Genomic DNA, 12,815 nt, shown 5'->3' with positions numbered 1-12,815 from the left:
TCGCAAAAAGACAAACATGGTATGTACTCACTCATATATGGATTTTAGACATGGATCAGGATAGTGCCAGTCTGCACTTCCACTGATAGAGAGTCTGGGAAACAGGAAAGAACCTAAAAGATATGCATATATGCATAGTACCCAAAAGAAGAGGATTGAGACAAAATCCTCTGAATGGATGGGGAACACGGCGAGGGGGTGGGGAGTGGGACATGGGAAGAAGAGAGGGGGTGAAGAGGAAGAGAGTTGGTCATGGGGGAACAGGAAGTTGAGGGGGTGGGGGTAGAATAGGGGGAAGAGGGAATCATAGGATTAAAGACAGATCAGGCACCAGAGTGACCTCGAGTGATATAAAGGGATAACACCAATTGGCAAGCTAAGCAATAGTGGAGAGACCACCTCGAATGCCCATTCCTGATAATGAACTTGATGTCTATAACCATCCAGGAGCCTTCATCCTGTGACTGATGGAAGCAGAGGCAAACACACAATTAATCACTGAACTGAACCCAAGGAACCCAGTGACAGAGAGAGAGGAGTGATGAGCAAATTGGCAAAGAATGGGCTGGCAAAACCAGCAGAGACAGCTGATCTGAACAGGGGAGAGCTCTTGGACCCCAGACAGACAGTGGGGAGGCCAGCATGGGACTGATCTGGACCCCCCCAAATGTGACTGTCAGCAAGAAGGCCTGGGCAACCTATGGGGCCCTGAGCTGTGGATCAGTGTCTATCCCTGGAATACAAACAGTCATCGTGTGCCTATAGCACAAAGAGGGATGCTCTCTCAGCCTGGACTCTTAGGGGAGTGCCTGGACCCTGCCCTGAGTGAAATGACAGACTCTAGATATCCCCTATGTGGAAGGATTTGGCAATAGGGTGGGACGGTGGGGGGGAAGGGGAGTGCGGGAGGAGGGGGAGGGAGAGGGAACTGGGATTGACATGTAAAACAAGCTATTTAAAATTAAAATAAAAATATTAAAAAATATGTGAAATTATTTATATGTGTATTTGTTTATATGCAACTAGAGTTAATCATTTTTTCCTAAGGCTAAGATTTATGTTCTTAAGTCTATTTATATTGTGTATTACTTTCATGGATTCCATATGTGGAACCAAACCTGCATCTTTGGGATGAAACCTACAAGGTGGGGATGTATGGCTTTCTCAATGTGTCTTGAATTTGAGTTGGAAGTGTTTTGTTGATAATTTTGACATCTATGTGCACCAGGTGATTTTTTTAGTTTTATTTATTTTGCCCTTATCTAATTTTGATATTCATAGACATCATAGAATGAGTTTGGAGAGTCCCTTCCCTTTCACCATTGTGGGGTCATTTGTGCAGTGTTAGTGTTACGACTTAGCAGCTTGGTAGAATTCAATAGTGTGTGTAACGCTAGTCTTTTCTTTGTAGAGAACTTTTACTTACTACTTCAATCATGTACTCACTATGGGTCTATATGAGTTCTTAATGATGTCTTGACTTAGCCTTGGTAAGAAATATATGTTTAAAAATTTACCAGTCTCTTCTAGGTTTTACATCTTTAGAATATATATAAACACCCTAATAATTTTTATTTCATTTGTGTGTGAACAATTGTCTTTCCATTGTTAATTTGCATTTTCTCTTCCTTTTACTAGTTTCTCTAGTGGTATGTCAGTCTTGTTTCTTTTTTGTGTATTGTTCTTTGCATCCCTAGTTCATCAATTTCTGTCCTAACACTTATTATTTTTACTATCTATTGTATTAATATTTATCCTATATTTTAGTAGAAGCACATATCATCATAAGACTATTACTTTGAGATCTATTAAATCTTTACTATAAGAACGTGTATCTTTCAAATTGCTTTTAAAGTTGCTGATGCTGTATCCCAGTAGTTCTAGAACTTGTGCTGTCATTGCCACTTGATTCCCGGTAATTTTAAAATATTTTTCTCACTGATATCTTCAATGGACCATTATTCATTCAAAAATTCTTTGCTCAGTGACCAAAGTTTCTGTCTCTGTAGATGTCTAGTTTCTTTATGATATGATATTAGAGATTATTCCTCTCATTTTTTGTTTGTTAAAACTTAGTTTGCTAATTATATTGTTATTTGTTTTAAAGTAGTTTCCACATAACATTTAAAAGAATGTATCTTCCCAACTATTGTGTGAAATATTCTATAAACATCTCCTAGATACAATCAATCTGTGGTGTAATTTAACTATGAAGTTTCTTTCTTGATCTTTAGTTGGGTAGAGCTATCTGAAGATGAGAGATGGATATTACATCACCTAATATTAACATATCTAACACTTGGAGCCCTGTAGTGTCCATTTTTATGAAATTGGGAGCCCCAGCATTGGATGTATACATACTTACACTTCTCAAATTATTTGGTGAATTTCCCTCTTTACAAATATGTAATCCCTTATATGTCTCTTCTGATTGATTTTAGGTTCAAGTCTACTATATTGGATAATAGAATTGCTATACTAGTTTGTTTATAGCTTCCATTTCTTTGTAAGTCAATCTTCATTCCTTGACTCTCATTTTTAAAGTATTTAATTTTAAAATATGTTTCTTTGAGAAAAGAGATAGTTGGATCTTGTTTTCTCTTCAAATCCATTGGTGCACAGATAGACACAAAGGTAAAACATCTACACACATAAAATAAAAACAAATTTAAAATAAGAAAAAGAAAAGATGACAAGTTTAATAGGATGGATAATGAATGAATAGTTCAGAGCTAAAGAACAAAATTAACTAAAGGTTAATTATATAATTTAAAAATATGTTTTAGTTATTTATTTGAATATAGAATCAAGTTGTTACTTTCACTGGGATTTTCCATTGTATGTACTTTTGGCACCTCAAAAATGCATTTTGTATTGTATGTTGCATGTAATTAGGGGAAGTAAAAAATCAACAAATGATTAGCCAATATAAAATGCAGTTAGGTCATCTGTACTGGCTAGCTATGAAGTATCTAAATTTAAACTCTACCTTCTCCAGAAAGATTAAAGACACTTCAAACTGATAACTTTCAGGTCCTCTTAGAGAAAATTTTAAGTACATAGGGTACATTACATACCTAAGAAAGACCAAGGAGCTTTTCATAGTTGTAAGCCACAGGGTGGGGATAAGGAAAGATGACGAGGACCTACATATGTTGACTTGAAACAGCATATGATTTTGATATAATGGAATACTCAATACCTCTAACACATAATTTTTATGGAATAAATATGTAAACACCCTTCTTTGGGAAAGTTTTAAATTAGACAGTGAATAAAGTACCTAGTACCACAAAATAGTTGAAGTTGTAGCTAGATTTAAATTCAGAATCCAGAGGTAGATATATTTTCAGGGCAAGATGAAATTGGAGTGTATTTGTGGAAGAAAGGGTGTGAAAGTACTGTAGTTTTACCAATACTCATAATTAGGGCTTGTCTTGATAATTTCTATGTCCTCAGATTGTACCTCTTTTCATCATCTCAGTGACCAAGAAACACAGTCACATTGTAAGAAGGTCATGTTGTAATGAGTGTGTGATTTCTTTCTCTAAAGTCATGCAATGCAGGGAACCAGTTGGTTTTGGAGTTTTATAACGGTAATTGTTTTCACTAATGAAAAACACTGCAGTAAGATAGGCTTGTTGCAACTTGGACTGGTAGTAATTGCTGCAATCAGCTGATCTGGTAGGAAGTGAAGGACTCCTGGGTAATGAACTTCACTGATGCCAGTTCCCTTCCCCAAGGAACACCTTAGCAACCTCAGGAGGTCTGCTCTGAAGGCCCAGAGACCTCAGTCCAAACAAGAATATAGATCACGAAAGGAGAATGTTGTATGGTTTAATTTACTCCTGCAGATTTTCACAAAGTGAGAAAGCTCAACTCATGCATCACCTGCAAGTGGCTACACAGGATTCTGCAAAGAATGGAATAGAAAGTGATCAGGAAGCCCTCTCCCAGCTGTAGGCTCAGCAGTGGCCCCAGAGCCAAGCCCTAAAGGATCCTCACTATCAAGCTGTGGGTAAGAGTGTGTCAGGCAGACACTTCATCATGTTTCTTCCTATGCTGGACGTTAAGGAAAAGACCAAGAGCATTCAGAAGTATGAAGTGTGCTAAGTAAATAGGGTTCATGGGATATTCATATTGTGTAGAACACAAAGTTAATGTTGAGAAATTGGTTACTTATGCTGGTACACATGCATTCTCTCTTGAGATAGGCGCTCACATTATAGTCCAGAATGTGTCAGGGTTACAAGTGTGAGCCACCATGTCAGGGGTTTATTCTCCTTTGTAACTGTTGCTGTGAAGAGCTTCATCTCAGAATTAGCAACATGGATATGATTTTTAAACAAGTGTGTAATCTTTGACAAGGCATCTTCCCCTTCTTGACTCCCATTTCCTTCTTTGTAAAATGGGGAAGTTTAAGGGGTTGATCTCTTAAGTTACAACTATTTGGACTTCAGTCTCATTAGATATTGGCCAGGGGCAATGTAACTGTGTGGAGTAGAGAATAAAATACAAGCCACTAATTCTAAAAACTTCTTGGAATGTGAGAACTGAGATATGGCCTAAGTAAGATAAATGCTAATTTGTAAATATGCTAGGTTTTCTAATAGCCCTCACTCCATCTCTGATGCCAAAGGAAGAGATGACCCTCATGAAAGACCAAGACAATCATCTTGATTGACATTTTATTTTTCATCAGCCATCACACCTGTGATACATCAGACATTGTACCAAAATTTCTAGGTGGTAAATAAAGTATGGAAATAATTTGTAAATTTCAGAAAGCTTACAGAGTGAATGAAGATATGGATTATCAGTTAAGAAACATTGCTCTTCTTCCAGAAGACCCGAGTTAGGTTTCCAGAAGCCACATTAGGTGGCTCACTACTGTTCCTTACTCCTGCTTCTTAGGATCTGATGCTCATGACCTCTGTGGATACCTGCACTCATATGTATATATATGTGTGTGTGTGTGTGTGTGTGTGTGTACATATATTCAGAGACACATACCTATATGTACCCATAAGTAATAAAAATAAACTTTTTATAAAGCTCACAGAGAGCTGCTTCTGTATGTAAAATATATGGAGAGGAATAACGTCAGTATCTGAAGTACTATGTAATAAAAGGACAGTGAGGAAGTATGACTGGACTTCTCTCTGTCTCTGTCATTATCTCATTTGTGTGTGTGTGTGTGTGTGTGTGTGTGTGCAGTCATGTGTATGTGTACATGCTTGTTTAGCGCATTTAGTGAGATTAATATAATATTTATATAATGATAGAATACTCTGAGCAAGTATTGTACTTATTTCTTTATTTCCTCAGTTAGAAAATTAAATACTTTGGGCAACAGGGTGAGTTTAGTTAAAAACACTATATTGTATTTTTTCATTGCATATGGCATTTTTTGTTATTTTCAGAAACACTCTTATTTACATATCCATCCCTCCATTCCCTTGCTCTCCAATCCTCTCATGCTCCCCACCGATCCCCCAACCCACCTACCACTCACTCCCCAGGGATAGTGAGACCCTCCAAGGGGGATCATCAAAGTCCATCACCTCATTTGTGGGAGGGCCCAGGCCCTCCTTTCTGTATCTGGGCTGCAATGGTATCCCTCCATAGGGAAAGGGCTCCCGAAGTCCATTTGTGACCTAGGAATAAACCGTGGCTTCACTGTTAGAGGTTCCATAGACTGCCTTGGCCTTCTAGCTGGTACCCACATTCTCAGGGTTTGGTTTGGTCCAATGCTGTTTCCCCAGATTTACAATTAGGGTCTGCAAGCTCTCATTAGGTTAGGTTAACCGTTTCTGCAGGTATCTCCAGTTCTGTCTTGGTTCATTTGGTCATCTCGCCTCCCTCTCTGCAACTGGATTCCGGGAGTATGGCTCAGAGCTCAGCTGTAGGTGCCTGTTTCTGCACTGACCAGCTACTGGGTCAAGGTTCTAGGAATGGTAACCAAGGTAGTCATCAAATGGCTCAGCATTAAAGGCAAGGCTCACAACCAAAAATATTGTATTTTTTAAAGTCGTATTTGTGTTTGCGTGTGTGCATGAGTAAGGGTGTGGAGGTCAAAGGACAGCTTTTAGGAGTCACTTCTCTTCTTCTACCATGTAGGACCCTGAATCAGACCCAGATCATTAGGCTTTGGCACCAAGTACATTTCAACATTCCATTTCACTGCATTTTAAAAAATACCAACAGAACAGATGCCAAGTGTTTTTACCACACAGTGACAGCTGTTTGACACAATATTTAAGTTAACTAGCTGTGTCCAATCCTTCTTCACTTTATAGCACCATGTCATATATGACAAATACATGCTGCAACTAAAGTAAGGAAGAACACAAAAAGAAAGAAACAGCAGTTTCTTAGCATTGGCCACTATATTCTATTTATTACCTGAGTCTGTCTCTAGTTACAATGTTTTAGAAAATATTCAATGATATCTAGTTACATTAACCATAAATATTCATTATCTGCACCCCAATGAATAAGAGATGTGCTTTTAAGGCTGGGGATAGAGAGGACTGTGGAAGTGACCAACATGGAGGAGAGAAGAGAGATGTAGGGTTTACTTTCAGTCTGAGTCTCCTTCATTTTCTTAAATTGTCTTAGTCTCTACTGTAATTTTTACCAGTGTGCAAAAGAGGCCTAAAATTCTAACTGATGTGCTTGAGGATAGATGATGTTGGATCTGTTTTCATGAGAGAATATAAGGAAGTAGGATGAAAAAAATCAGTGTTTCAAGGGCCAAAATCTTGATGAAGCAAACAAGTAGAATTTAGAAAACAGCAATTGTAATGTGAATTGCATATCATTGGTGTGGCACACTACCAGTACTTCCCAGTGTAAGTGATGTTCTTAACACATTCAATGAGCATTATATAATGGTAATATATAACACAAATAAGGAACACTGAAATTTCTAAAACCTACAGTATGAAAGACAAATGGGTTATAAGGTGGGACGTGGGGCCAAAGATTGGTTGTGACGCTCAGAAAAGGGAAGATAAGTTCTAATTATTGGGTAGAGATTCTGAGGACTGAAGGAGTGGGCAGGAGCAGAAATGAAATGCATACCTGTCATGTGATAAGGGAAGTTTACTCTAGGGTCAGGAGGAAGTATCGGAGTTTCCTTGATAGCATGCCAATGGCTGCTTTTGTAATAGGGGACGTTTACTCTAGCAGTCAGGGGGAAGTACTGAAAGTTTCCTTGGTAGGATATCAATGATTGATTTCCCCCTTATTTCTTCTAGATCTCACCAATAGGTACACGAATGATGAGCAATGGACACTGGGAACTGGAGCCAGGTAACAGAGTTCATCATTTTGGGCTTCCCTCACCTCCAAGGTGTCCAGACTTACCTCTTTTTCTTGTTGCTTGCAATTTACCTTACTACAATATTAGGAAACCTACTGATATTCTTGGTGGTCCACATGGACTCTCGGCTCCACACACCCATGTACAAGTTTGTCAGCATTCTTTCTATCTTGGAGCTTGGCTACACAGCTGCCACCATCCCTAAGATGCTGGTGAACTTGCTCACTGAGAAGAAGACAATTTCCTTTTCTGGATGCCTCCTGCAGATTTATTTCTTTCACTCTCTTGGAGCTACCGAGTGCTACCTTCTGACAGCAATGGCATATGACAGGTACTTAGCCATCTGCAGGCCCCTCCACTATCCCACCCTCATGACCCAGACACTCTGTACCAAGATTGCTATTGGCTGCTGGTTGGGAGGCTTGGCTGGGCCAGTGGTGGAAATTTCCTTGGTGTCTCGTCTTCCTTTCTGTGGCCCCAATCATATTCAACACATCTTTTGTGACTTCCCTCCTGTGCTGAGCTTGGCTTGTACTGATACATCAGTCAATGTCCTGGTAGATTTTATTGTAAACTCCTGCAAAATCCTGGCCACGTTCCTGCTGATTCTCAGCTCCTACCTGCAGATAATCCGCACCGTGCTCAGGATTCCTTCTGCTGCTGGCAAGAGGAAGGCCTTCTCCACATGTGCCTCCCACCTCACTGTGGTTCTCATCTTCTATGGCAGCATCCTCTTCATGTATGTGCGGCTGAAGAAAAGTTACTCCCTTGACTATGACCGAGCCTTGGCAGTAGTCTACTCTGTGGTTACCCCTTTCCTTAACCCATTCATCTACAGTTTGCGAAACAAGGAAATCAAGGAGGCCCTGAAGAAGCAGCTGATGAGAGCAGGGATATTGGCATGATACAGAATGAAGGTCAAGGACAGATTTGATGATGGCTGAGGGAGAGTCAGAGGAGAAATAAAGTCTCTCATTCTTCTCTGTGTCAGGGATTGAAGGAGAGGCAAGGGCTGCTGGCCTTTGGTGTTATCATCGCCATTACAATATCTGCTGGAACCACAATCAGCTTGACCCCAGAGACTGCAAAGTATACACACTTTCCTAACCTCAGATATTTGTGAATCATGCTTAGAAATTTTGCCAAATATATTTCTTACCTAATACATGTAGGTTCAAGTTTACTTGATTTAACATGAATTATTTAATTGTATCATAAACTATGATATTTATTAAATAAAATTTTAAGTAAAAATAAATGTTTCTTAGATTACTTAACAGTTTTATCCTATAGAAAACATTAGTCTCCTGAGCATATGCTTGAAATTCCACAAATTTGAGTCTAAGTTATAGCTTACTGAATAACTTACCAATTACTTGGTATTGGTAAGGAAAACAAATATGTTTGAGTCTCAATTTTATTACATAATGTTTTCTTGTAAAAGTCTTTTGATAGTTACAACAAAAATCTTTAAATCATGATACATAGTATCTAGCATATTGATTCTAGAAAAAAATTATTTTCATAGTTTTAGTAACTTTAATCCACCTTGTTCATCTTTATTTTGTGATTTAGAATTACATTGTTATGAATATGTATAATACAATAACATTTAGTTCATATATATGTAGCCAAAATATGTCTCAAAATAAAGGAATGAACCAGTCAGAATGTATCCTCTTGAGAAGGATGGAGTGTGTTGTTGTCTGTCCTGTGAGTCATCTGTGTCATTGTTAGTGGTCCTAAACATCGGCATCCCTTATAAAGCATAAAAGTATAGAAGCTGGGCTATAGTCAAGAAGCATATATTGCACGAATTATTTTATTTTACTAGCTATTTCCTGTAACATAACTATTAGAAAATGGGAATTACCTAACTGGCTAGTACTAAGAAATGTTTACGCATTGGACTATAAGCAAGCTTCTAGGCGACTGAAGAGGTAGCTCACCATTTAAATGTTCTTTCTGCTTTTGAAGAGGACTGGAGTTTAGGCCCCAGTACCACATCAAACGGCTCACAACTGCCTGACACTCCAGTTCCAGGGGACCCAATTATTTCTTATATCTCCATAAACAGATGTACAAATATACACATCATGCTGTGGCCAGTCTGTGGTCGCACATCAAATAAGCTTAATAAGGAGAAATCTTTTTTCTTGTGTCAAGAAACAGTATTTGAGGAAGGATATATGATGGGAATCCATGGTGGAAAAACAACAGGGAAGCATTAACAGTAACAGATTACTTTCTTTTACTTGGGGGATTACAACATAGTTATGTCAGTTCTCCCTTCCCTTTTCTCTCTCCAAACAGTCCCATAAAGCCCCATGCTCATTTTACAAATGCATGGTGTATTTTTTATTAAGTGCTGTTATATGCATATATGTGTATTCACATATATTTTAAATATAGCCTGTCCAATAATATAATGTTGCTTGTATATATGCAACATTTGCTTAAAATTTTAACACAAATAAGCCTGTGAATAAATAGTATAAATGAAATTTTCTATCTGGTCTGGCAATGCTTGCTCTAAGAACCAAAGACCAGGCATAAAATCCCACTCCAGTCATGAGATGCCTCTTGATTTCATTAGACTGTTTCTTTGAGTCTTCTTTAAACTCTTTGAATTATTTCATGAAGCTTATCATTGTTCTTATCAGTTATGTGTCCTGGGTTCTTCTAGGTAATTCTCACTGTTCAACACTACTATGGAGTTACGGAGTTAATAACTTTTGGAGAGGTGATACTGGCTTGATATTTTATAATGGTATTTGCATGGTGGGATCTTGGCATGTAGATGACTTCTGTTAGTTTTAAGTCTGATGTGGTCAGAACAGGTTTGGACAGAAGAAAGGATATGGACATGGGCCCATGAAAGTGACTTGGTTGGGATGGAGTCAGGTGGGCAGAGTCATAGGCTTGTGTCCTTTCTATCTTCTGGTTTGCCCTGACCAGCAGGGCACAATGAAGATCGAGCCCACAGGAACCTGGAATGAAAGGGACAAGAGACACAAGGACCGACAGCAAGACAGGCTTTCTGATCAAGCTGTGGATTTTATTTTCTCACAAGGATTCTTTTTTTTAATATTTAATTCTTATGTACACAGTATTGTGTCTGCATGTATCCCTGCAGGTGAGAAGAGGACACCAGATCACATTACCAATGGTTGTGAGCCATCATGTTGTTGCTGGGAATTGAACTCAAGACCTCTGGAAGAGCAGTCAGTGCCCTTAACCTCTGAGCCATCTCTCAAGCAGGAATCTTGGCAGAGCAGAGGGGAGGTTAGGTGGGAGAGGCTATTGCTTTGAAGCAGGAAGGTTGGTCTTGGCAGGATATGTTCCAAGGAAATAAGTCTGCAGCTGGGGGAGTCTGGACTGCAGGCCAGGTGGCAGAAGGGTGGGAGAGCCTGAAATGCAGGCTTTGAAAGCATGCTGTACAGGAAGATAAGCAGACACAGAGAAATGTAAACTTAACTAAGCGCTAGTCTCTAAGAATACAGTAGGAATATGAAGATGGCTTTTATTATGCTATCCTTGTTTGGGGTCCTCCACAGCTGGAAATATTTACAAGAGGTCCTATATGCCAATGATCGCTCCTGGTACTGGTTAATTTTGGTTTGAAATATATTTTCTTAGATATTAGAATGGCCACAGCAACTTGTTTCTTAGGGTCATTTGCCTGGAATATCTTTTTCCAACCCTTTATCCTGAGATAATGTCTATCCTTAATGTCAAGGTATGTTTCCTGAGTGCAGCAGAGTGGTGGGTGGTGTTTTCACATCCATTATATTTGTCTGTGTCTTTTTATTGGAAATTGAGGCTAATGGTAATGAAAGCTATCAATGACCAATGGTTATGGATTCCTGTTACTAATTGCTGCTGGTGGTGGCGGTGGCAGTGATGTTGGTGATGTATGTGCTTTCCATCTTTTGATTTTGCTGGTCTGATTATTTATTTCCTTTGTTGTCATTGGTGTAGTTAACCTCCTTACTTTGGAATTTTCCTTCTAGCACCTTCTGTAGCACTCAATTTGTAAATAGATATTGCTTAAATTTAGCACTTGTCATGGAATATCTTATGTTATCCGTCTATGGTGATCAAAACTTCTGCTTGGTATAGTAGTCTGGGCGGGCATCTGTGGTCTCTTTCAGTCTGAAGCAGATCTATACATGTATTTCTGTCTTTTAGGGTCTCCACTGGGAGGTCAGATGAAATTCTCATAGGTCTGCCTTTATATATGCTACTTGTGTTTTTTTACCTTGCAGCTTTTTATATTCTTTCTTTATTCTATATTTTCATTGTTTTAATTATTATGTGCTGAGGGAACTTCCTCTTCTGGTCCAATTTACGTGGTGCATTGTATGCTTCTTGTACTTCTATATGCATCTTCTTTGGGTTAGCAAACTTTTCTGCTATGATTTTGATGAAAGTATTTTCTGGACATTTAATCTGGGTTTCTTCTCTTTCCTCTATTTCTATTGCTCTTAGCTTTGGTCTTTTTTAGTTTGTCCTATTTGTATTTTTAACACCTTAGATTCTATCTTCCATCTCTTGTATTCTGTTGGCTAATCATGCTTTTCTAGTTCCTTTTTGAATTCCTAGTTTTTTCTTTTCTAGTGTTCCCTCACTTTGGGTTTTCTTTATTAATTCTATTTCCATTTTCTGGAATTGAATGGCTTTATTCATTTCCTTCTACTGTTCCTTGTTTTTTCCCCTGACTATCTTTAAGGAATTTATTAACTTCCTCTTGAAGGGACCTCTATCATATAGTCATATAGGCTGCTTAACGTTTTCCTCTTGTGCTTCAGCAATGCTGGAATATTCAGATCACACCATGGTAGGACTTCTGGGATCTAGTGGAGACACATTGTCCTTGATGCTATAATTTGCGTTTTTCTCATGGAGTCTAATCATCTAGGGTTAGGTTGGGAAGATTATAGTTCTCAGGACTGCTATCTCATTTAATCTTTGTTGAGTAGGTATTTTGTTCCATGGTTTCTGTTGTCTCACTGATTTTTAGGGAGCATTGTGGCTGTGTGTGACCTGATAGGAAACTTTCTGTGGACCTCATAGCTATGGCTACTTAGGGTTCTTGGTATCAAGAGCTGGCACTTAGGAGTGGGGATAGGTCAGGGAACTGAGGGGATTCACAGGAGGGAGGAAAGGAGACTACTCCACCAGGATCTGTTTATTTAGTCTCCTTGGATGGGGTCAGAATGTGAAGAGAGGTCACTCCAGAAGCTTTGCTGTAGACCCAGGGATGAGACTGGGGGATTGGAGTAGCAGAAGGAAAGTGAAGATCTGCAGTCAGCCAACCTGCTTCCCTGCCAGGCAGGACTCAATAGTACTTTTATTTCAAAGCTGGAGCTGAATGTATTAGCATAAATAATTCACAAAAATAATTTTGAGTGAATAATCAATTGTAAAATTATGACTAACATATAATCCTATATAAAGATAAATAGGCAAAACATACTGTTTCTAA

General features: G+C 38.7%; 1 protein-coding gene across 1 annotated transcript; it reads left to right on the top strand.

The window, feature by feature from the left end:
- Nucleotides 1–7,266: 7,266 nt before the first annotated feature.
- LOC101823305 (olfactory receptor 6N1) lies at nucleotides 7,267–8,480 on the top strand. Its single transcript, XM_005078182.3, has one exon. The coding sequence runs from the start codon at nucleotides 7,294–7,296 to the stop codon at nucleotides 8,230–8,232; it is 939 nt and encodes a 312-aa protein (XP_005078239.1). The 5' UTR covers nucleotides 7,267–7,293; the 3' UTR covers nucleotides 8,233–8,480.
- Nucleotides 8,481–12,815: the final 4,335 nt, after the last annotated feature.

Source organism: Mesocricetus auratus, unplaced genomic scaffold, assembly GCF_017639785.1.
Source record: "Mesocricetus auratus isolate SY011 unplaced genomic scaffold, BCM_Maur_2.0 Super-Scaffold_100676, whole genome shotgun sequence".
NCBI classification, from domain to species: domain Eukaryota; kingdom Metazoa; phylum Chordata; class Mammalia; order Rodentia; family Cricetidae; genus Mesocricetus; species Mesocricetus auratus.
This window is presented reverse-complemented; position numbering and strand designations above follow the sequence as displayed.